The sequence below is a fragment of the Erythrolamprus reginae genome, chromosome 2 (genome assembly GCF_031021105.1).
Source record: "Erythrolamprus reginae isolate rEryReg1 chromosome 2, rEryReg1.hap1, whole genome shotgun sequence".
In the NCBI taxonomy this organism is placed as follows: domain Eukaryota; kingdom Metazoa; phylum Chordata; class Lepidosauria; order Squamata; family Dipsadidae; genus Erythrolamprus; species Erythrolamprus reginae.
Genome location: NC_091951.1, coordinates 250,118,792 through 250,145,392, shown reverse-complemented (window position 1 = coordinate 250,145,392; position 26,601 = coordinate 250,118,792). Strand labels below are relative to the sequence as shown.

Genomic DNA, 26,601 nt, shown 5'->3' with positions numbered 1-26,601 from the left:
ACCTGTGCCTTGTGTGTACCAGAAAATCCCTTTGACATTTAAAAAGGGAGCTGTTTCTGTTTTTCTGTTTATAAAAACATTTGGGTTTTCCTTTTATCGTGTGGTGTGTGTCTTCCTGGACTAATTCCCTGTAATTACGGGCGGTTGAAACATGCCGGAAGAACACCTCTGTGATGTATGTACAGTTGAAATGTAATTTCAAAGTTTAATCCTACATATTAATACAACAAATCTGCTTCTAACAATCACAACTAAATTGCCTAAACTGGAAATAGGTATTTACAATAATCAGTTTCATCACGGGGTGCCATTTGAAGAAGAACTGCATAATACCAAGGATTATTTTTCAGAAGCATACTGATTTCCAGGTTATTAAAATGCAGATTAAAATCTACAAAGCACGGGATTAGAAAACATCAAAAAGTGTATAGGCCAGCACTTTCTGATTTTATATTTCATCAACATTGCTTATACAACTTTTCAAAGTTTAGCATCTAGAAAGTTTGAGCCTTTAAACACTAAATATGAACCTTTCAGCAAGCAAAAAAAAAAAAGATTTTCAATTTTCAAAACAAACATTTAAATCACAGAGTTTTTAAAATTGATTTGTCCCTTACCTCCACCCCACTCTCCTGGCCTTACAAATACATATAAAGGATATCTGATCTATACCAGTAGATGGCGGACTAACACACATAAAAAAGATACTTAGAGACTGAGATTTTTATAGGATGCAAAAAAAAGGGTACAGTACACTTTAATTTGTATGGTTTAGTTGAGTTATAGTTTGCTTTTTCTCCAAAGAGTTCAAGATGGTGTCCTAGTCTCTGCATCTGTAGTCTTTTAAAACATTTACCAGTCAGAACAAAAGACTAATTTGCTTTGATTTTGATAGTCAAGCTTGTACAGTAGGTGACTCGTTCTTTCAATTTAAAATTACATATATATCGTGAAATATTTCTCTGCAAGTCATTTCTCATCTTGAATAACTCCTCGCCAAGATGCTTTTCCATCTATCTACAAAGGAATGGAACTGAAATCCCTAATTAGGAAAGAATTAAGTTCACAAGTTGAAATAAATAAAAATCTGTCTGCCTCAAACAGCATTTAAGGGATATTAAACAGAAGAACATTTTCTCCAACGTTCTATTTATTTCTTTTTTTATTTATTCACTTTTGCAAACCAGATGCTACAATTTTCAAGAAAATTGAGCATTTTTTTTCCCTGATTGAGTTAGCTACAAAAATGTATACAGTACATGTTTAACAGACTGACATCCATGGGAGCAACAAATTGCTTTAGTAATTTTATTGTTTGGGTTTCGTACTTTATCTGAACATGTTCATGCTATGTCTGTTATTGGCATTTTAAGCAAGGAAATTTATTTCATATTTTCATCTATCTATCTATCTATCTATCTATCTATCTATCTATCTCTATCTATCTATCTATCTATCTATCTATCTATCTATCTATCATCTCATCTCATCTATCTATCTATCTATCTATCTATCTATCATCTATCTATCTATCTATCTATCTATCTATCATCTATCTATCTATCCATCCATCCATCCATCCATCCACCCACCCGCCCACCCACCCATCTCTATCTATCTATCTATCTATCTATCTATCTATCTATCTATCTATCTATCTATCTATCTATCTATCTATCTATCCATCTATCCATCCATCCATCCATCCATCTTTATCTATCTATCTATCATCTATCTATCTCTCTATCTCCTATCTATCTATCTATCTATCTATCTATCTATCTATCTATCTATCCATCTATCTATCCATCCATCCATCCATCCATCTTTATCTATCTATCTATCTATCTATCATCTATCTATCTATCTATCTATCTATCTCCTATCTATCTATCTATCTATCTATCCATCCATCCATCCATCCATCCATCCACCCACCCACCCATCTCTATCTATCTATCTATCCATCCATCCATCCATCCATCCATCCATCCATCCATCCATCCATCTATCTATCTATCTATCTATCTATCTATCTATCTATCCATCCATCCATCTTTATCTATCTATCTATCTATCTATCTATCATCTATCTATCTATCTATCTATCTATCCATCCATCCATCCATCTCTATCCATCCATCCATCCATCCATCCATCTATCTACCTACCTATCTATCGCCACCTATCTCATGATGTAACATGGCAGATGTAACAATCAGATAATAACAACACATATAAAACAATCATTATAAGTCAGTATTAAAGCAAAATTCTAGGCAAAGAGGAAATATATCCCTGTAGATATGGGGGAATGGGACAATTAGCCACAGCCAATTTGCTGTGGCAGGCTCACCATGTCCACCTCCAGTTCTCTGGGACTGTAGGCCTGATGATGTAATGTAACTGGGTCTTGAGGGATTTCCATAACATCAAGAGCAATAGAGCTAATCTAATTTTGGAGAAAGGAGAGAATACAAGGCAGGTGACATAATGGAAAAAGCCCATCATTGGTAATGGGCCCCACCCGGAAAGACTGGGATCGGCAATCTGGTAGGACTTTTTAGTGCACAGAACAAAAAAAAGGGCAAAAATTGCAGAAATCTCACCTGTGCTAGTGTCCTTGCATGAGATTTTGCTTAGGGCACATGCGCAGAAGTGAAATCTCACATGGGGGCGTGCCACATATGTCGGGCGCCCGCCACCTGCACCAGCCTACAGAATCACCAGCCTCAGGATACTGATAGGAAAAAGTAAGTGGAACCCTTCACTGTCCATCATCCACCCAATCTAAGTCCCTGGTGCATGCCCCTCATATCACAGGATCCTTGCTGTAAGGATACAAACAGGAGGAACTCCTCTATGTAGGATATACATACTACAAATAAAAGATCAAACAAATAACACCTGCCAGATGTCCCCTTTCATGGCTGAAAAGGGAACTAAGTTAAGTTTTAGCAGCAGACCCAACAGAGTGCCCCATATTATTTATTTATTTATTTATATTTATTTGTCATACAAATATAGTATTGTCGTATGTATTAACATAAGTAAGTACAGATAGAAAGGGTAAAAAAAACATTAGGACAGGGACAGTAGGCACGAAGGTGCACTTATGCACGCCCCTTACAAATCTCTTAGAAAAAAGGAGTGGTCTATTGTAGATAGTGCAAAGTTGAAGATTTTGGGATTGGGGGAAGAAACAACAGAACCCGATAGGGAATTCCAGGCGTTGACCACTCTATTGCTGAAATCATATTTTCTGAAGCCTAGTTTGGAGCGATTTATATTTAGCTTATATCTATTGCATGCTCTTGTGTTGTTGTTGTCTTGAAAATAATGTTACATGAATTTCTGTTCTGTAAGTAATTTGTTTAGATACATTGGTAGAAAAATAGAGAGCCTGTAATGTATTATTTTTAATTTTTAATTTAATTTAGGGATTATAAATTATGTCCATTTCAAAATTACTACTAAAAAAGAAGCCACTGCTTTGTATGTGTGTTGCATTGTATTATGAGACCTACACAGTTCTAAAAAGCATTGTGCAGCCTAAAACTATCTCTATCAATTGGACCTGATGGACTATGTTTACACTTCTTTAAAAAGCTCTCCACTGGTTTGGCTGAACCACTAAGCATAATCTTTGGAAAATCCTTCTGGATCAGCTCCCAACCAAATCTATGGTCACTAGCCACATTCATCCCTAGGGAATAGTTATTCAGCATAATATCTAGAGTTTATGCTGTGTTTAGCATAATGGTGTGCTTATAAAATGAATATGAAGCACACATCTAACTTCAGGAGAAATAGGATAACTATTTCTAACTAGTTAAGTTATTTATTCCAGGCAACTAATTGTACTGGAGCTTCTTAATAAGCCATTGTCTATTATTATATCTGCAGATGTGTTCAGATTTGAAATGCAGGGATGGGAGAAGAATTGATCTTCAATTCCTAGGTGAGAAGAAGAGTTGGCCTATTTTTTTTTTATTTTGAAAGTACCATATATTTTATCAGCAAATCCAAATGTAATACCTTTTAGAGAACATTAGTACTGTCCAATCCATTTTATTGTTTGCCTTTCAAGCTTGTTTTCTCTCCTTATGGATAAAAATAAATAAATAGGGATCTTCCCTTAGTATAATCAAAAAGAGAAATAAAAACAATAAGACTACGTCAGGGACTGACTTTCCCCACCAGTTTGCATTGTGACTGACATGCATGCATCCCTTTCCAAAAATGACCATCTGTTCATGTACAGTATTTTTTTTAAAGCCAAGATGGCGCTGCCACCGTGAGAATCAGTTTGGGGGCATGGCAGACCTGGGTCCAGTGACCCAGGCCTCCAAGTTACTAATGGCACCGCGAATTGAAAGGCTTAGCGGCAGTGCTGGCGGTGACGGTGGCTGAGGGAAACCCGAGGCAGCAGTGGTGGCTGAGGGAAGTCCCTGGTTACCTTATTTCTCGTGGTGACGTTTCCTTGTCGCCAGATGTTAGATCCTTGCAATTATGAAGGACTGCAGACTTGGAGTAAGTAAAGGTTCTTTTTGTTAGAACAGAAGGTAACGGTTTACAGAACGAAACAAGACAACAACATGGCCGTGCCTGGCAGCTATATATACCCCTAGCTGCCAGGCTCAGCCAACCAATCACCTTTCAGTATTTTCCCGCCCAAGGAATATGGGGCGGGTACAAGGCCTAACTGTTCTCTGGACACAACACTAATGGTTCTATAGAATTGGTCCGAACCTGCAGGAACCCACCTCTGGACAAAATCTATGAACATAATCAGGGGTGGGAACACAGTGGGGTAATGAAAATGGAGCCCAAAGTATGGTAGTAAAAATTTTGGTAGCCCTTCACTGAACATAATGTACTTGGCAGGGCCTTGATTCCTTGAAAGGATTGTCATAAAACATAGAAGGAAAAGTCAGTTTCTCAATGAAAAATAGTCAGCTTGAAGCACATCTTGGGTATACTGTCAGCAACAGAATTCTACATCTGTTACAGTGAGAAATATAATGAAGCCAGATAGTGGAACAAGATTACTACCTCCCCCAAAATATTGGAGATGCTTGCACAATTCTTATAATGGCTTTTCTGTTTTAGTGCCTGATTTGGAATTCTCTATCCAAAAGAAATAAGTAAATAAATCTCCAAGGGACAAGCCAATTACTAGAATGTTAGTGCTACTCGATGACATACTGTACTTATTGTGGTAAATGTTAATACATACATTTGGCGATTCTGTCTGCTGTCCATCCCTCCATCCATCCATCTTAATTTCTAAATATATTTACTAACATTTACCAAAATAAGTACGGTACTCTATCTATATATAAAAAATTATGTATTAATATTTACATAAATAGCGATAAAGTATTCATTCTCCCTGTTTCGGTCGCTGTCTTGTCTCTCTCTTACACACACACAAACACACACAAGCACCTGCTATTCTTACTTTTATTTGTTTATTTTAATTTAAGAATGAGCTTCTGACTTAAATATTTCTCCTTCTGAGTAGTCATAAGTTCCCCAATGGAAAAGATGGATACAACATGCTATACAATTTCATTGTCACCTTAAACATGTCCTAAGCCTAACCCATAAAATCATCTCCTACAACGTCCTTCCTGTCTATGACTACTTTAGCTTCAACCACAACAACACATGAGCACCTAACAGATACAAACTTTAAGTAAATTGATCTAAACTTCACTGCAGGAAATACAGTATGACTTTAGTAACCGAGTAGTTGATGCATGGAACTCATTACCAGACTCTGTACTATCATCTCCTAACCCCCCAAACTTTACCCATAGACTATCCACGGTTGACCTCTACCGATTCCTAAGAGGTCAGTAAGGGGCGTGCATACGTGCACCAGAGTGCCTTCTGTCCCCTGTCCTAATGTTTCTCTTTTGCTAGTATCATATAAATAAATAATATTATATGTCTGTATACCATTAATACGTACTTGCAAAACAAACAAATAAATAAATAAATTGTTTCTCTATATTTTTATAGAAATGGGGGGGGGGCATCATTAGGGGTATTTCAAAAGTCTAACCATTTCGTTATTTTGCTTACAACAGCTTGAATTTAGCTGATCATTACCATTTTCTCTAGGGGGAATTACAGAAGGCACTTTAAAAACGTGCAAAAATCAAGAAAACAGGGGCATTCTGTAGACATTTAAATGCATAATGAAAGAATGGAGGCAGAAATTGCCCTTAAACATGTGGAGTTAATGATTGATTAGAAATCAGATGGCTGATATGCAGTGGTTTGTTTTTCAATAAGAAATTTCAATCCAGGCAACACCTCCCCACCCTCCCAGAGGTGGGATTAAGCATGTTCTGACCAGTTCTGGAGAATCAGTAGTGGAAGTTTTGAGTTCTGATAAATAAAATAAAATATAAACAATAAAAGAAAGTAAAGTATTAAAATAACATACAATAGAATCAGAGTAGAAAGGAAAAATAGAATTGGAAAAAGAAATATTGTTTTAATCAAGTTCAATATGACATGTCTATCCTTAGAATCACAGAATTATATTCTGTAATTTGTCATGGAATATGTCTGAAAAATTGTTGAGGTATTTCATAATTTTAATTAAAGATTTAGCAATTTTTTTAAAGAAAACCATTTGGGGCAGGGATTTTTGAAAGAAATCATGCACATTTTTTGGTATCAAAACCAGGGTAAAGCAATTCCAAATGTAACAATGAAAAGTAATGCTTGATAAAATATCTACTGAATAAAGTTCACAATGGTATTTACATTATCTTCCCAGCACCCTCCTCCCCTCATTTATCTGGCGCCATTGATTAGCTATCTTGTAATAGCTGTCTCTATCTTTCCAGACTCATAAAACTCATAAAACCCAAATCTACTGTAGTATAAAACTAAATTATAAACCTTTCTCTCAAAATTAACTCATTAAACTAATGGAATGGCAGTGTAATAAAGATATTATATAAAGTACTCTTCAAGTTAACTCCTACACATCCCTAGGTAAAAATGTGGGCAAATTTTGAAATTTGTCATTTTGAAATGTTATAATACATAAAAACTCTGCATTATTTAATAACCGTATTCCATAGCTCCATTCCTGATACATAATTATTAAGATGTAAATCTACCCCACCCCTGCATTATACACAAACCTGCTATTTTTTTCTATATGTATGGAAACCAATGGCATATTTACTCTCTTATTAGAATGGCTGGCATATGCTGTTCATGATATTGTTTGCATTTATGTTTGTGTCTGTGTCTGTATTATTTATTTACATGTTTCACAGGTTGTTTAACCTGCCCCAATTTGACAGCTTTAAGATGTGTGGATTTCAAGTCCCAAAATTAGAATGGGAATTGAAGTCCACACACCAGAACCTTGAAGTTGCCAAGGTTGAGAAACACTATTCTAGTCAGCATAAAAATCAGTTTGTTTGCTTGTTTAGATTTAGATTTAGATTTATTGGATTTATATGCCGCCCCTCTCCGCAAACTCGGGGCGGCTCACAACAATAATAAAAAAACAGCACAGTACATAATACCAAATCCTATGCCCACCAATCTAATTACAATTTAAAATTAGTAATCTCATAAAAACAGTATATATAAAAACAGGCACACAGTCAATCAATCAACAAAACAACATGGGCAAGGGGGAGGTGTTTTAGTTCCCCTATGCCTGACGGCAGAGGTGGGTCTTAAGGAGTTTTCGAAAGGCAGGGAGGGTGGGGGCAATCCTAATCTCAGGGGGGAGCTGGTTCCAGAGGGTCGGGGCCCCCACAGAGAAGGCTCTTCCCCTGGGTCCCGCCAGAAAACATTGTTTAGTCGACGGGACCCGGAGAAGGCCAACTCTGTGGGACCTAACCGGTCGCTGGGATTCGTGCGGCAGGAGGCGGTCCCGAAGATATTCTGGTCCGGTGCCATGAAGGGCTTTATAGGTCATAACCAACACTTTGAATTGTGACCGGAAACTGATCGGCATACTTGGAGAAGCCCATAATTGCTCTCGCAGCTGCATTCTGCACGATCTGAAGTTTCCGAACACTTTTCAAAGGTAGCCCCATGTAAAGAGCGTTACAGTAGTCGAGCCTCAAGGTGACGAGGGCATGAGTGACTGTGAGCAATGACTCCCGGTCCAAATAGGGCCGCAACTGGTGCACCAGGCGAACCTGGGCAAACGCCCCCCTTGCCACAGCTGAAAGGTGTTTTTCTAATGTGAGCTGTGGATCGAGGAGGACGCCCAAGTTGCGGACCCTCTCCGAGGGGGTCAATAATTCTCCCTCCCAGGGTAATGGACGGACAGATAGAATTGTCCTTGGGAGGCAAAACCCACAGCCACTCCGTCTTGTCTGGGTTGAGTTTGAGTTTGTTGACACCCATCCAGGCCCCAACAGCCTCCAGGCGCCGGCACATCACTTCCACTGCTTCGTTGAGTGGACATGGGGTGGAGATGTGCAACTGGGTATCATCGGCATATTGATGATACCTCACCCCATGCCCTTGGATGATCTCGCCCAGCGGTTTCATGTAGATATTAAATAACAGGGGGGAGAGGACCGACCCCTGAGGCACCCCACAAGGGAGAAACCTCGGGGTCGACCTCTGACCCCCCACTAACACCGACTGCGACCGACCGGAGAGGTAGGAGGAGAACCACTGAAGAACAGTGCCTCCCACTCCCAACCCCTCCAGCCGGCGCAGAAGGATACCATGGTCGATGGTATCGAAAGCCGCTGAGAGGTCAAGGAGCACCAGGACAGAGGACAAGCCCCTGTCCCGGCCCCGCCAGAGATCATCCATCAACGTGACCAAAGCAGTTTCCGTGCTGTAGCCGGGCCTGAATCCAGATTGCTGAGGACCTAGATAATCGGCTTTATCCAAGGACCGCTGGAGTTGAAGTGCCACCACCTTCTCAACAACCTTCCCCATGAAGGGAAGGTTGGAGACTGGACGGTAGTTATTAAGCACGGCTGGGTCCAGGGAAGGCTTCTTGAGGAGGGGGCGCACAACTGCCTCCTTATAAAGGGGCGGAAAGGAACCCCCCCCAAGGAGGCATTGACAATCTCCTGGACCCAGCTCTGTGTCACCCCTCGACTGGCCGAAACCAGCCAAGAGGGACACGGATCCAGTAAACAGGTGGTGGAACTCACAGCTCCAATGGCCTTGTCCACTTCATCAGGTGTCACCAAGTCAAACTCCTCCCAGACAGATGGACAAAGACGTTTAGCCCCAGTCACCTTGACTGACTCATTGTCAGTCAACTCTGTTTCACAATTGGAGTCGAGGTCCGCTCGGATCCGGGCGATTTTATCAGCGAAAAACGTGTTAAAATCCTCGGCACTACTCTGCAAGGGCCCCCCAACTCCCCTCTGATTAAGAAGGGAGCGGGTTACCCTAAACAGAACGGCCGGGCGGGATTCCGCTGATGCAATCAAGGCGGCATGATATACGCATCTTGCCCTCTTGAGCGCTACTTTGTAAGTCTTAATATGAGCTCTTACAAGTGTTCGATCGGATTCAGACTTACTCTTCCTCCATCGCTTCTCTAGACGTCTCTTCTGGCGCTTCAACACCTGGAGCTCCTCGTTGAACCATGGAGCTCTATGGGGTCTAGCGCCGCGAAGAGGTCGCAACGGCGCAATCCGGTCAAGAGCCTCCCCTGCAGCCTTGTTCCAGGCCTCAGCAAGAGACTCTGTCGAACTGTGGACAAGTGTATCTGGAATAACCCCAAGCGCCATCTGGAAGCCTTCTGGATCCATCAGGCGTCTGGGGCAGAACCTCCTAATTGGTTCCGCCTCCCTGCGGGGAAGGATTGGAGCCAGGAAGTTAAGCCGCAGTAGGAAATGATCTGACCATGACAAAGGCAACACTTCTAAGCCCCTTAATCTCAGATCATTACTCAATTGCTCAGAGAGGAATATCATATCGGGTGCGTGCCCACCCTCGTGAGTCGGACCCTGAACTACTTGAGTCAGGTCCATGGCTGTCATGGTGGCCATGAACTCCTGTGCCAGTCCAGAGGAACCGCCGAGCAATGGCAGATTGAAGTCCCCCAGGATGATAAGTCCGGGGAACTCCACCACCAGCCGGGCCACCTCCTTGAGTAGTACAGGCAGGGCTGTTGACATGCAGCTGGGAGGCAGGTACGTGAGTAACAAGCCCACCTGAACCCCTAAGTCCACCTTCACCAGGAGGGACTCGTAACCCGCAACCTCTGGAGCAATGAGCCTACGCAGGCCAAGACTCTCCCTGGCTATAATAGCCACTCCTCCCCCCCTTCCCTGGGGTCGAGGTTGGTGCCATACCCGAAACCCAGCTGGGCAAATTTCAGAGAGAGGAACTCCTCCCTCCGGGCCCAGCCAGGTTTCGGTCACACAAGCCAGGTCGGCCTCCTCATCCAGGATCAGATCCCGGATGAGGAGAGCTTTATTTACCACCGACCTGGCATTGAGTAGCAACAACTTGAGCCCAGGGCCAGAATTACACTCATCACCAGTGCCTTGAGTTAAGCTCATGGAGCCTGAAGAAGGGATCGCTACTAAGCAGCAATCCCTCCTTCCCCTGGAACGGCTAGCTCCATGGCTTCCGCCATACCTGCCTCTCCCCAGCAAGACCGGGATATTTTGACCCTCTGCCACCCCAGAGATAAGTGTCCCCTCCCCTCCTGCCCTTCCAGCGTCAGGTGTGCCAAAAATTCCATTCATGTCATATTCATTCATTTCATACATATTATAATCCCCCCACCCACTCCATTCCATCTATCACCCCCCTCCCATTCATTTTCATTCACAGTATTCCATTCATTCCAATAATTACTAAAATAATCCCATTCATTCATGCCATCACTACCATCCTCCCATCCACTTAAAAATCCCCACAATAATTTAATTAAAAAGAGTTAATATAAAACTAACAGTTCATATTATTAAAAATATTAATTATTAAAATATAGATAAATATAAGTAATAAAAATAAAAATATAGGTAGAAGATATTTCAACTGGTCAGTTAATTAATCAATTAAGCCAAGTTCATATAGATATCATCCAGTCTAAAAAGGTGAGTCCAAGGGATGTATGATGTTATTAGTAGGACAAACAGTTCTGAGTATAAACTCTGTCGTCTGTCCTCCCAGCCTTTCTCTTTGCCACTGTCGTTGTTATCAGCTTTCTCACCTCCACGGCACCCCCGGTCTCTCATGGGTTGCCCCAAATGTCTACCAGTACCTCTGCTGTTATTTGGGAGGTATCTCTGTATCTCCTGGTCTTCAGTTATAGCATCCAGCAGCCACAAGGTTTTCATACTGTCAATTTCAATCTGGCAGTCTCTTTCTCACAATCTCCTTGTTCACTATAATGGCCGGCCCTCCTTCTTCCAGGCACTCCAGCACTGAGTATGTCCACCGCAAAGCCCTCCGACGTCGAGCGTGCCCACCATGTAACCACTCGGCGTCCAGCGTCTATCCGGTAGATCCCGTTGTTTTTGGGAACGTCCTGTTGTTGTGGGGGACGTTTTCCTCCATCTACTTTCCTCCTCGGCCCGTGCACAGTCCGCCCAGCATGCTCGCCCTGAACATTCACACGCTCGCTCGCTCCTTCTCAATCCCTCTCCACCTCTCCTTTTCCACCTCTGTCCGTGTCGGTATGGGTCAATGCTGGGCGGCCACCACCACTCTTCTTATCTCTGCCAGCCCCCAGGTTGAGCCTCAATGTGATTGCAACAATACAGCTCACCCCACTGCAGAGTGCTCTTAAAAAGTGTGGATTCAGGGCAGAATCAAGCCAGCTCGGTTGCGGTCGCCATTTTCCGAGCCCCAGCTGATCGGGGCTCCCAGCTTTCTCACAGCAGGAAATAAAGAGAAAAGCACTGCCAAGACACAAGGTAACACGGTCCTCCGAAACGGGGGAATCTAATCCTTCTGAACTATCTGTTGTTTTTCAAAATTAACTGAAAAATTTCCCTATATTTGATCTTAATGCCGTAGTCCAGCGGAGCAGCAGTCTCTTCCCTCCCTCCTGCTACTCAACCGGAACCGTGTGTTTGTTAGTTAGTTAGTTTGTTTGTTCGTTCCTTCGTCCATCCATCCATCCATCCATCCATCCATCTCATCTCATCCCAGCCCACCCCACCCCACCCCACCTCTTCTATCTATCTATCTATCTATCTATCTATCTATCTATCTATCTATCTATCTATCTATCTATCTATCTATCTATCTTCTATGCCGCCCAATCCCAATGGGACTCAGGGTGGCTATAATATAGTATAAATTAAGCAATTAATAGAAACCCCTAGATTGCCACATGAAGTATGTAAACCTCGTTAAAAGCATACTGGAATCATGTTTCAGCAGCTTTTTGAAATACCAGGAAAGAAGGGACTGTTTGAAACTCCAAAGACAAGGAGATGCAAAGATCTGTAATAGAGAAAGCCTGCTGTCTGTACATTTCTTCTTTACCTAACATAAGAACATAAGAGGAGCCATGCTGAATCAGGCCAAAGCCCATCGAGTCCAGCATTCTGTGTCACACAGTGGCCCATCAATTGTCCATGGGGATCTTGAGCAGAAAGAGAAGGCAAAACCCTCCCTTTCCCTTGACCCCCAACAAATGGTACCCAAGAGAATCCTGGCTGCCTCAACCAACATAGAGGTGGCACTTGGACATCCGTTTCAATAACCACCAATACACTTGGCATGCATGAATCTGAAACACAGACTGAGAACTCGAAACAGGCCTCTTCCAATAGCATTGGTCAGAAGGTTGTCTAAGTCCAGGAAGTTGTTGTGGAGAAGCCATTGTCCACACGGGATTGAGAAAAGATAAAACTTTTATTTCTATACAGAAGCAGAAGATACCTCTGAGTTTCACACCCAAGGCAGGTAAAACATAAAGGAGTCCCTGCGGATTTTACTCTGCTGGCCATTGCCGATTATTCTGTCGATTATGTACCTTGTCTCCACCTTCATAATTGCCCTTTTCTTTATTAGGCTCAATAAGCACCAACTGTTGCTGTATTGGGAATAACAAAGATGGATGCTCTTGATCAAACTGGGTTCTTACCTCTTTTAGGCTCTCTTCTACTATTTCTTGCAATACACAAGCCAATAGCTTCCAGGACAGAAAAGATCCAGATTTGATATTATCTATTAAGTTGCTCCAATAAGTATCTATTGAAGACAGAAGCTCATGTAGACTGAAAACTCACTCTTGGGCTGGCATTCAAACTAGCAAAACTTACAATCATCCAATCATGTTGGAAATCTCCCATATCTATTTTTTAAACATAAATTTTAAAAATAATAATAATAATAAGAGCCTTGGCGCACAGTGGTTAAAGTGCATTATTATTAATATTATTGTTGTTGTTGTTGTTGTTGTTTTGTTATTGTTGTTGTTGTTGTTGTTCTTATTATTATTATTATTATATTAATATTATTAATATTAATATTAATATATTTGTATGCTGCCCCTCTCCGAAGACTCAGGACGGCTTACAGGATATAAAACATACAAAATCTAATTAATTAAAAACAAATCTAATTAATTAATCAATCACATCCATACATCACATTTATTAGCCAGGGAGTCTAGATCTAATTGCCCCAAGCCTGGTGACATAAGTAAGTCTTGAGGCTCTTGCGAAAGCTGAGGAGGGGGGGGCAGTGTGAATCTCTGGGGGGAGCTGATTCCCACAGAGAAGGCTCTTCCCCTCGGCCCTGCCAAATGACATTGTCTGGTGGATGGGACCTGGAGAAGGCCAACTCTGTGGGATCTAACCGGTCGCTAGGATTCATACGGCAGAAGGCGGTCCCACAAGTAATCTGGCCCGATGCCATGTAGGGCTTTGTAGATCATTGCCAACACTTTGAATTGCATCTGGAAACCAATTGGCAACCAATGCAAGCCATGGAGTATTGGAGAGACCTGGGCATGTCTGGGGAGGACCATGACCATTCGTGCAGCTGTATTTTGCACAATTTGAAGTTTCCGAACACTCTGAATATTGCAGACAAACTCTGCCCACAGTTTAGAGTTTCATCCTGATGGGCTCAAGATGGACTCAGCCTTCCATCCTTCTGAGTTCAGGAAAATGAAGACCCAGATTGTTGGCGACAATATGCAAATAATATTTCTACATTATAAACCACGCAGACAGTGCTATAAAGTGCTATAGGGTGGAATATAAGCCTAAACGTTATTGTTAATAGCAATAGGAACGTTGCTATAGTCTTAATAGTTACAAATATCTGTATGAGTATAAATGTCTGGTGTTCTGGATAATGCTTTCTAAATGGAAGAGAGAGATAATAAAAAAGAATCACTAGCAAATCATGCCAGGAAAAATATAATAAAAGCAAATATAGATTCTATTAATTTCCATGAGTTCCAGAGCTGGTAGGATGGTGCTGCTTCATGGGAATAATATGCATTTTTAATTAAAGACAAGCATTTCACATAGCATCAGATAGTTGCTGTTGTTTTGTATTTTTAATAAGATAATATACTAAAACATCTTCATCTCTGGAAACAATTCTAAATGGATTTTGTAATGAAAAATCCCAGACTTCAAAATTGCACACAAGGAGCCTGTTTAATAAACGCTAGAACAATTCAACATTTCTAAGTATGCTTTCTTTAGAAAATGGGACTATTATCTTCTGGGTCAAGTTTTTCTTAAGGCCAAATAAAAATATATCTTAACAAGTTTGCTACAAAAGTACACATTTGAAGGGTTAACTTTAATGTCTGAGCTTAATTTCATTTTGGTTTCAAATAAGAGTCTAGACTCTTAAAGTGAGCAAATGTTTGGCAATAATGAGATACAGCTAAGCAGAAAAGGGCTGTTTTCTTTCAAATATGTGCTGCTCAGGAAGAGTTGAAAGCCTGATCCTGTCCCATTAAATTTGAAATATTTGCTGTAGTAGCTGTCTCCTTTTTGGGGTAAATTAAAACATTACCTTTGAGTTGAAGCTAATTAAATTAACAGCACATTCATTAATTGATTTGCAAATCAACCAAACCAATTAAACTTCCTCCTGTGATTATGTGCATACAATTGCCACCTTAAAAAAAATATCTACTAAAACCAAACCAGATCAGTTAGTTTGGTTTTAGTTAGTGATGGGCGAACCGAACCCGCACAATTCGGGTCTGTACCGAATTTTGCGGTGTTCGGTATGCCGAACACAAACCCGATTTTTTTTCAAACTTCGGGCAAAGTTCGGGGTCGTGTTCGGCGTTCAGAGCTTTGACATCACCAGCAGGTTGCTAAGGACGCCAAGGTGATCACTTCCTGGATTCCATGGAATCCAGGAAGTGATCACCTTGGCGTCCTTAGCAACCTGCTGGTGACATCGAAGCTCTGCCCCCGGAATCTCTTCATGGGAGGGATTCCCAGTTCGAGTTCGGGTTCGGTTCAGGTTCGGCCGAATTTTGCATAAAGTTCGTCCGAACTGGCCGAACCCGAACATCGTTGGGTTCGCCCATCACTAGTTTTAGTCAATAGGTTTTCTTGTATGCACATCTTCATAGAAGGAAGTTCTTTTGAAATTAGTGGTCCTTGAGAAAACATGCTAAGGGTGGCTGCAGGATTTACAGGTGAAGAACTACGCAGTTTCCAGCCTTTAAACTGTAATTCTGTGGATATTTATTTGGAAGTAATCCCACCAGATTCCACTCGATTTATTTCTGAAACAAAGCACTTGAGGTTAAAGTTGTGTTTAAAACTAGACAACCCATGACCCCATCAATGGTTTCAGGGATATTTCCTTATCAGGTTCCTCAATGCCTTCAACAATGACAACATTTCTAATATATTGTTTTCACTGGAAAATTTCCTAAAAACTCAGGGACATTCAGAGGTGTAGCTGCCTTGAAAGTCACCCATGTTTAACCATATAGTACAAACAACTGGCGTTAGCCACAGTCAATGTTTTATGACAGTTTGTATTATATTTTATAAGTTTTATATCGTAAAATGTTTTATGAAATTTGCCAAATTTCAATTCCAGGGAAGATAGATTTTGGATGCATTTGATAGGTTAGACCATTCAAGCACCATGGTTCAAAAATGCCCTACTTTTATAGACCCAGTTGTTTTAATAGTATATAGAGGAACAATTGATTTTTTTTCACATACACAACACCTAGATGACTAAACCCTAAAATTTCAGTTCATATTATTAAGTTCCTGGAATATGACATTTTTTTCTGGGATCCAACCAAAACACTTTATCCTATTTTTTATACTCATCTACATAAAGTCATTCTTAGAACACAAGGCAGACCAACATGATTTCCCCAGTACTGTGAGACAGGTTAAAATCCCAATAAGTTATTGTCTTTGAGAAGTTTTCCCCTAGAATAAAATATGTTCACAAATCTTCTGAGAAGCTTATTGGAGGAAAGAAAGAAATTGGGCTGTTTTATACAGCTCTACCTTGCTTAACAAGCACTCCAGAGTAAGTTAATCCTTTCCTTTTGCATAATTCTCCAACAAAGGGAATATGAGACAGCACTGTAGATATAAACATACACAAACATTTGCTCAATTGCCAACATCCTCATTGTGTCAATCTAGATTTCCAATTCCAACTCAAACCATCCTGGAGTTATTTCCTCCCTCATCAAGTGATACCCTTGCATATAGACAGGACAAACAAATGAACACCATACAATTGAGTCTGTAATTGTTGATTAAAACTAATTCCCTGTAAAATATAGTACTCATTTGAGAAATCCAGTGACCTCCCCTATATAGGGATTAATTGATCCTCTCTCACATGTGCTAGCCATTCTCGAAAGGCTAATATTCCAACAAGGGCAAAGGTATATTTACACATATCCTCAGTGAAGGGCTACCAAAACTTTTACTACCACACTGTGGGCGTGGCTTATGCAGGATGCCCTGCATTTTCTTTCATCTTTCAGAATGCGGCCGCAAGAGCTATCATGGGGCTTCCTAGATTTGCCCATGTTTCGTCAACACTCTGTGGCCTGCATTGGTTGCCGATCAGTTTCCGGTCACAATTCAAAGTGTTGGTAATGACCTATAAAGCCCTTCATGGCATCGGACCAGAGTACCTTCGGAACCGCCTTCTGCCGCAGGAATCCCAGCGGACGATTAGGTCCCACAGAGTTGGCCTCCTACGGGTCCCATCGACAAAACAATTCTGTCTGGCGGGACCCAGGGGAAGAGCCTTCTCTGTGGCGGCCCCGGGTCTCTGGAACCAACTCCCCCCAGAGTTGATTAGAACTGCCCCCACCCTCCTTGCCTTTTGTAAGCTATTAAAGACCCACCTATGTTGTCAGGCATGGGGAAGCTGAGCCCCTGGGTTATATTATTTATGTATGGTATGAGTGTGTCGTATGTTTTTTAAATAATGGGTTTTAGATTTCTTTTAATGTATTAGATTTGTTACATTGTTGTTATTGTTGTGAGCCTCCCTGAGTCTTTGGAGAGGGGCGGCATACAAATCTATTATTATTATTATTATTATTATTATTATTATTATTATTATTATTAATATTATGTCAATACAACTCAGCAAACGAGATCACTATGCTGGATTTCGTATTTTATCACCAGTCAGGCGCTTCCCAAGCACCTAGGACTGCGTGATGTAGCGGCGAATTATGTTTGCTGATCTCAGTAAAGCAGCCTTTTGCAATTGACAGATGGAGATTTTGTCAATTCCGATGTTTTTCAAATGTCCACTGAGATCCTTTGGCACTGCGCCCAGCGTGCCAAGTATCACTGGGACCACTTTCACTGGCTTATGCCAGAGTCGTTGCAGCTTGATTTTTAGATCTTCATATTTCCCTAATTTCTCTAGCTGCTTCTCCTCAATTCTGCTGTCCCCTGGGATTGCGATGTCGATGATCCATACTTTCTTTCCACAATCAGGATGTCTGGTGTGTTATGCTTCAGAATTCGGTCGGTCTGAAGTCAGAAGTCCCACAGTAGTTTTGCTTGCTTATTTTTGATCACTTTTTCGGGCTTATGATCCCACCAGTTCTTTGCCACTGGTAAATGGTAGTTCCAGCACAAGTTCCAGTGGATCATCTGTGCCACAGCATCGTGTCTATGCTTGTAGTCAGTCTGTGCCATCTTTTGCAGCAGCTGAGTATGTGATCGATTGTTTCATCTGTTTCTTTACAGAGTCTGTACTTTGGATCATCTGTTGATTTTTCAATTCTGGCTTTGACAGCATTTGTTCTAATGGCCTGTTCTTGTGCCGCCAGTATTAGTCCTTCTGTCTTCTTCTTCTTCTTCTTCTTCTTCTTCTTCTTCTTCTTCTTCTTCTTCTTCTTCTTCTTCTTCTTCTTCGTCTTCTTCTTCGTCTTATTATTATCATTATTATCATTATTATCATTATTATCATTATTATCATTATTATCATTATTATCATCATTATCATCATTATCATCATCATCATCATCATCATCATTATTATCATTATTATCATTATTATCATTATTATCATTATTATCATTATTATCATTATTACCATTATTATCATTATTATCATTATTATCATTATTATTATTTCAGTGCAAATTGGGTGCTCTAGGGTGGAGCTCCATTTTCTCTATCCCACTGTGTTCCCCCCACATCTGGGCAGCAGCCCACCCCTGCATATCCCCCTCCTTTCTTCCAACTGAAACATCAAAGAAAACTGATAAAAATACAGAGTGAAGACAGTGGAAGGGAAGGAAAGAAAGAGAGGAAAACAAAATAAAATGGAGAAGAGGGGAAGAGTCAAGCAATTTAGAAGGTTTTCTACCACCTGGCATAATACATAAAACATTGTTCAGCACCTCACAATGCAAGTCCAGTCCAAAGAAAACCATGTGAGAGTTACTTTTCTTTATAAAGCATTTGTTATTTCAACAGTAATTTAACTTCTCTGCTTTATTAAAAATGACTTGCTTTATGGACCTAGCATGTGGCAATCATTTTTATTTCACCAGTACATCTGCATGTGTGTGTATGTATGATACTCTTGAGTAAATTTACTGGTGCTGCTATATAAGTCAGCACAAATTATTTTTCCATTATACTGACTGGTTATTCACTTACCCCTTTTTGTTTCTCTCTCTCTGTATATATGAAGGCTTCACCGTCAAATAGCATTTATCTTCCTGCAGTTACAAATTATACAGATCTGTTGTCCCATTTAATGAAAAACAGACCAATACAATGGAGAGTTATCTACTCCTCTCTCCATGCCTTCTACTTTTTCAACACAGTTTTATTACTTTTTGGTGGCATAAATACAGATACCCTAAAAAAGAATTTAAGATGACGTAAATGGGATGGGGAAAGACTCTAAAACACAATCCCGTTTTATCATCTTGCTTGTAAATGAGTAATTACTTAATGTGGTTAGCTGGGTAGAGCAATTATTTATTTATTTGTCAGATGTGTATCTTGCCTTTTGTTCAGGAGGTCAGTAACATAGAATTCCCTCCTCTTAGTTTTTTCCACAACCACAATCCTGTGAAGTCAGATGGGCTGAGTTAGAATGACTGGCTAAAACTTACCTTGCCAGCTTCTATTTCTGGGAGGAAACTCATAATTCCCTTGTGCAAATCCAACACCTTAACCACTATACCACATTGGCTCTCCAATTATACAATTGCTGACCGCAGCACTGGCATTTCTTAAATCATGCTAGCTAATTGTTAACTAGGACACAAAATGGGAGACTCAGCTGCCCTGAGTCTTTCGGGATTGGTTGGCATAGAAGTTGAATTAATAAATAAATAAATAATAAATAAATAAATATTTTTTTTACTCCAATGTTAATTGTCTACCGTTCTTTCCATCCTAGAATTCTATGAGAATTCCATAAGAGGATCTAAAATTCTGCACATCCTTAAGTTAAGACTCTAATAATCTCATTCACATTGGCAGATCAACAATGGTAGGAAAAAACTCCCTTGGCTAACGAAAACCACCATTAGTCTCATTGTATGACAGGGTTACTCCATAAGTTAGGCTTGGTTAAAGTTGATTGTTTCCTATTATGATTGCTTATTTTTACCTTATGATTCTTGATGAATGTAGCTTTTCTTTTTAATAAAAAAGATTTATTTTCCTTGGAAGGGCAGTAGTGCCAATGGTGAGAGAGATGTGAAGTATCCTCTTCAGTATAGCACCCAGTTAGATGCATAACCAGGGGTGGGCTACTGGCCGGATGGGGGGTGGAAATGCAGTGGGGTAGCAAAAATGGAGCTCCACCCCCCAGCACCTGTTGTGGTTAGCTCTGGCCCAGCTTCTGCCCCAAGGAATGTGGAGGTGGATGTGGGGGAAACATCCACATTCCACAGGCCTGTTTTGCTCCCGATAGAATTTGCCCACGAAGTCTCCTCTGATCAAGGAAGCATGAGTGACAGGGAAGAGGGGAGTTTGGCAGACAGCCCAGGAGGAGATCAATCTTCCTTATCATCCCTGGCTTCTGAGCAAGAACTTATGACAGACCCACACATGCGGAGAGTGATGCATAGAAGAGAACAACTGAAGGATTATTACAGGAGATATGTGAGGCCACCTGTGGTTGGGTGGTGCTGCTGTGATTAGTGCTATAGAGAAAAAGAGCAGTGTGCTGATTTAGCCTTGTGGAAGTTTATCTAATTCATAGTTTTGTCAAGATCGTGGTTTTGCTGTTTCCCTGTTCAGGACTGTGTGTGGACTTTCTGGACTTTGGAATTGGACTCAATTTCCCAGTTACTGGGTGAGAAATTGGATTGCATTTAACCTATGCCTTGTGTATATCAGAAAATCCCTTTGACATTTTAAAAGGGAGTTTTTTCTGCTTTTCTGTTGATAAAGACTTTTGGTTTTCCTTCTATTGCGTGGTGTGTGTCTTTCTGGACTAATTACTGCACTGAAAGATGTTGAAAGGAAATGCAGGGCGTCCTGCATAAGCCACATGTGCAGTGTGCTAGTAAAAAAATTTATAGCCCTTCACTGTGCATAACCTATTCAAAAATACAATATCAACTTATTCCATATTTAAGGTCACTTGGTGCCCTGTCTGACTGTTCTTTAGCCAAAGGGATAATAATTTGCACCTTACAAATATCACTGAGACAGTCTTGCCTTCTGTATAATCACAAACTCATGATCCTACGTAGCTTCTGCTCTGGCAATCTCTCACTACTTACCAGAGCTTACAAAGCTTTCGCCAGACCCATCCTCGAATACAGCTCATCTGTTTGGAACCCATATCGCACCTCAGACATTAACACCCTTGAAAATGTCCAAAGATACTTCACCAGAAGAGCCCTTCACTCTTCCACTCGAAATAGAGACTAGACTTTCAATCCTGGACCTAGAAAGCTTAGAACTAAGACGCCTTAAACATGATCTAAGTATTGCCCACAAGATCATATACTGCAATGTCCTACCTGTCGGCGACTACTTCAGCTTCAACCACAACAACACAAGAGCACACAACAGATTTAAACTTAATATTAACCGCTCCAAACTTGACTGTAAAAAATATGACTTCAGTAACCGAATTGTCGAAGAGTGGAACTCATTACCGGACTCCATAGTGTCATCCCCAAACCCCCAACACTTTACCCTTAGATAATCCATGATTGACCTATCCAGATTCCTAAGAGGTCAGTAAGGGGCAAGTACTAGAGTGCCTTCCATCCCCTGTCCTATTGCTCTCCTATATCTCCTATACCTTTCTTCTATTCCTATATCTCTTCTATTCTTTCATTGATATGTTTTATTCCTATATCTTCTATTCTTTCTTAGATATATTTTACTATGAGTATCTCCTCTATAACCTTCATCATGTATTTTACTATGTGTATCCCCGCTAAAACCCTCATTGTGTATTGGACAAAACAAACAAATAAACAAACAAACAAACAAATAAATAAATAAATAAATAAAATACATGAGAAAAGGGATAGAGAAAGACGGAAAAAAGAAAATTCAGGCAAAAGTTTCCACACATATATTTCTTATAGGGATTGGTTTTAGTGAAAGATATTCATAGAATAGGAAGGAAAGTGGCAGTGGGTTTCACTTACCTTTTTTACCGGTTTGGAACTGTGAATGAACACTCACAGGTGGTGCTTCTATGTAGCAGAACCTTCTGTGCATTCGTAGATTGTCCATCCAGGTGGGTGGGCAGAGCCTCCTCTTGCTGCAGCTACTGGTTAACCCAAACTGGGGTGAACCAATAGCAACCAACCACTGAAGGAAAGCAACAATATGGGTAATTATTAAAGGAGAAATCATGTTTCTCACACAGCTTTCCCACAAACAATAGAATAACCATAATTCTCTTATTTCCATCTTCTCTATACAGATATTTGGATGCCTAGTATAAACATACAATTTAACACCATGGCTGTGTTCCATATCCATTTCACCACATGCAAATGTAAGTACTGTAACATGTGAGCTTCCTAGTATTTCATAGTAGCCCATCATTTTAGTAAAATGCTAAAGCTATATAAATATGGGTCAGTCAAGGTAAGTGAGTCATATTTGCATTTGTGAGAAAACTAAATACAGACGGCAATTAAATAAGTAGCTTTATTTATTTCAATTTATTTTAGAACATTAAAACTATTCCAACAATCACTACTTAAATCTGGCATATCATTTAAGTTGGCATCAGTAATTTCAAGGCCGATATTTAAAAACAAAGAATTGGAAGTACAAACACTCTTAGTTAATGTCAAAATGAGACATGTCCATTTCTTCCCCCATTCACATGGATGTATCTTAGTCTTTTAAACAGTAAATAAGGTGGAATCATTATATTAAATTTTCATAAAGTTCAGTGTGAACTTATAAACATGTTAGAAAAGTTCTTATTAAACCGTTTTATTTTAATTTGTTTCATCTTTATTAAATTGAGCCTGTGGCTTATGCTGACTTGACAATGTGAAATGTGCAGGTATTCAGGAAATCAAACAATTTGCACTTCAGCTAATTTTAAAGAAGGGAAAGTTATCAATTGGTCCAGGAGTAATTAAGAATGAGGACTGGGTAGAAATCTAATGAGTTGTAAAAATAAGAAACTGAACTTAGAGGTGGAAAATCTGAAACATGGCAGGTACTTTCTTTGACGCTGTAACATTTTATTGGTCTCTTAAAGTTATTGCTATAGTTCATAACATTTGTGCAATTAATCAGAAACTGATGGAAAAGCCCAAGCATTTTCTGTTTTATGAGGAGTCAGTGAGGTATCTGCACCCTGGCAGAAACGCATAGTAATAAAAGAGTAGGACAAAAAGATTTCAAAAAGGATAAAGTTGTAAAGTACCACAAGAGCATAGAAAAAAATCCTTATCCAAGACAAATAGATATAATAAATTTATTAAAAGATAGGCTAAATTTATGAAACTGATATTTAGGTGAATAATATATAGACAATAATATGTGTTGTGCTGTGCTTCCTGAAAGTCATTCATTGGCAAATGTCATTTTGGACCCAAGCTGATGAGTCTAACTTTGATTAGTCTTCTACTAAAGAATATATGGTTGTAATAATATGCTCTGCAATGCTGACATATAATGTATTGTATATCAAGCATCCCCAACCCTCAGGTTACAATCCGTTGGGACTCAGGCCGCACAAGTGGCAGGTGAGTGCGCAAAGTTTTATTTGTGTGGGATTAGATTGTGCACATGAAAAAAATTCCCTCCCCTCCCGCCACCACTGTGAGTCCATAGAGCCATATAAGTTGGGACTGCTGATTTATATAATGTATGATATACTTATCATGATATAAATTCATAAGTGGCTGTGGGTCTTGCCTCCCAAGGACAATTCTATCTGTCCGTCCATTACCCTGGGGAGGGGAATGTTGACCCCCCTCAGAGAGGGTTCGCAACTTGGGCGTCCTCCTCGATCCACAGTTGACATTGGAACATCATCTTTCGGCTGTGGCGAGGAGGGCGTTTGCCCAGGTTCTCCTGGTGCACCAGTTGCAGCCCTATTTGGACAGGGAGTCACTGCTCACAGTCGCTCATGCCCTCATCACCTCAAGGTTCGATTACTGCAACGCTCTCTACATGGGGCTACCCTTGAAAAGTGTTCGGAAACTTCAGATCGTGCAGAACGCAGCCGCGAGAACCATCATGGGGCTTCCAAGATTCGCCCATGTTTCTTCAACACTCGGTGGCTTGCATTGGCTGCCGATCAGTTTCCGGTCACAATTCAAAGTGTTGGTCATGACCTTTAAAGCCCTACATGGCATTGGACCAGATTACCTCCGGAACCACCTGCTACCGCACGAATCCCAGCGACCAATAAGGTCCCACAGAGTTGGCCTTCTCTGGGTCCTGTTGACTAAACAATGTCATTTGGTGGGCCCCAGGGGAAGAGCCTTCTCTGTGGTGGCCCTGGCCCTCTGGAAACAACTCCCCCTGGAGATTAGAATTGCCCCCATCCTTCCTGTCTTTCATAAACTACTCAAGACTCATTTATACCGCCAGGCATGGGGGAGTTGAGATATTCCTTCCCCCTAGGCCATTACAAGTTATGCATGGTATGTTTGTGTGTATGTTTGGTTTTTATAAATAAGGGTTTTTAGCTGTTTTATTATTGTATTGTCACATGCTGTTTTTATCATTGTTGTTAGCCGCCCCAAGTCTACGGAGAGGGGCGGCATACAAATCCAATAAATTATATTATTATTATTATTATTATTATTATTATTATTATTATTATTATTATTATTATAGTGGTGGAATGTATCTTTTGAATCTGTCCTTCTTATTTCAAAGGATAATGCTATGGAAAAAGAAATAATAATTTCTACTTTTTCTCTTTTAGTTTTCCTTAAGAGATATGCTCTCCTTTAATCTATTTACATAATGGTTCAGATCCCTACAGTAGTTACTAATATTTGGCAAAAGGTGGAACATGAAAGCTGAGATTTTGCAAAATCTAAATGTGCCAGAGAAACTAACATGGATTAGTGAATTTATGCCTTTGTCCCTTTGCCTTCGTTTGCTATGAAATAAGGGGAACCAATATGAAATTGTGATCATAATGCTATTACACCTAGTTGATATGTGGGAGAGAGTCTAGCTGCAGGGTTCAATTATAATAATAAATGCATATGTTTATTATTTTCCTTCTGTGCATACTCAAAGAGGAAAAATGCACCAAAAATTAGAAAAAAAGATGGTGCCGCATCAACTGGCAAAGACAGCACCAAAGTTGTTGTGCACAAATTGCACAATTGGCAGGCCACTACTGGAGCGGCACACCAGGAAGCATTGGTAAGAACTCACCTCTGTGAAGGATGAAACACACATTTCATTAGCTCTAATTAGCATTCATCAATATGCATCTTCTATCTCAGGTATTGTACACTTTTCTGTCTTAATTATAGCTCTGGAAATTGATTTCCATCCATTGTAAATACAGTACACACACCAGTGGTGGGTTTCAGCAGGTTCTGACCTGTTCTGGAGAATTGGTAGTGGAAATTTTGAGTAGTTCAGAGAACCAGTTAATATCACTCTGATTAACCCCGCCTCCCATGTATTCTCTGCCTCCCGAGTCCCAGGTGATTGGGAGGAAATGGAGATTTTTGCAGTAACCTTCCCCTGGAATGGGGAGGGAATTGAGATTTTGCAGTAAACTTGCCCCAGAGTCAGGTGGAAATGGAGATTTTACAGTATTCTTCCCTTGCCAGGGCCACCAAGCCATGTCACATCCACCAAGCCATGGCACATAAGCAGTAGTAGAAAAATTTGAATCTCACCACTGACACAAATACAGCAATTTTAAGTAGTAACCAAGTAGTTGATGCATGGAACTCACACAGACTCTGTAGTATCATCACCTAACCCCCAAAACTTTAGATCTGATAAGCAGAACATTAAAGCTATAATAAAATGTTGCAGAGAGATTCTCATTTTTGATATTTTTAATTTATTTTTTACCATGCAACAAAGTCCAACACAATGCAAAAAGAATGAAGACACTGAGAAGTATAGTAAGTTAGACGAACCCTTATTCCTTTCTCCCGTATTTTTTATTCTTAAATACAGTAATCAATTTTTACATACGGTACATATCTAACTTATAAATAAAAAATATAAATATTTGAAATTTGATAACTGGCTTTCAAATGTTTCTTTTTGAAAAGATAAGACTAGAAGAGTATTGACAGATCCACGATAGTATAACTATCTGTAGCCCTAACCTCACTGTGTGTTTGCATAGGATAAACAGTCACATCAATACCTGACTGTTTTTAAAGCAAACTTTTGCAGCTTTGCTTGAAACCCCAGAAAGTTATTTAGGGTACAGAAGGAGACTCTTTTGACAGATACCTTCCAGTTCAATTCACAAGCCCAAAAGTTTTCTAGTCTTACAGGGACAGATGGAAGGAGGTCTTTTCTGCTTCCAGTATGAGGCATCCACACAATTCATGCTTTTAATAGCTGAAGAACAGCTATTCAATTGTTGGAGCCTTGCCTCTGTGACTCTGTATATATATAAAAATAGGATTTAGTTGTCATGATTGGGGATATTTGTTTCTTTTTTTAAGGGCAACTATTATAAAAATAATGGTAA

The 26,601-nt window shown here is 40.2% G+C and overlaps 1 protein-coding gene across 1 annotated transcript in view; it reads right to left on the bottom strand.

Annotated features, from left to right (window-relative positions):
• Positions 1-19,603, bottom strand: part of LOC139159550 (atrial natriuretic peptide receptor 1-like) — a 120,635-nt gene extending 101,032 nt beyond the window's left edge. Inside the window, exons 1-3 of the mRNA XM_070736861.1 lie at positions 19,571-19,603; positions 12,974-13,033; positions 2,357-2,452 (exon numbers count right to left, since the gene is read on the bottom strand). Coding sequence (XP_070592962.1) covers positions 2,357-2,452; positions 12,974-13,033; positions 19,571-19,603 — 189 coding nt within the window. The remainder of the gene's footprint in view (positions 1-2,356; positions 2,453-12,973; positions 13,034-19,570) is intronic.
• Positions 19,604-26,601: the final 6,998 nt, after the last annotated feature.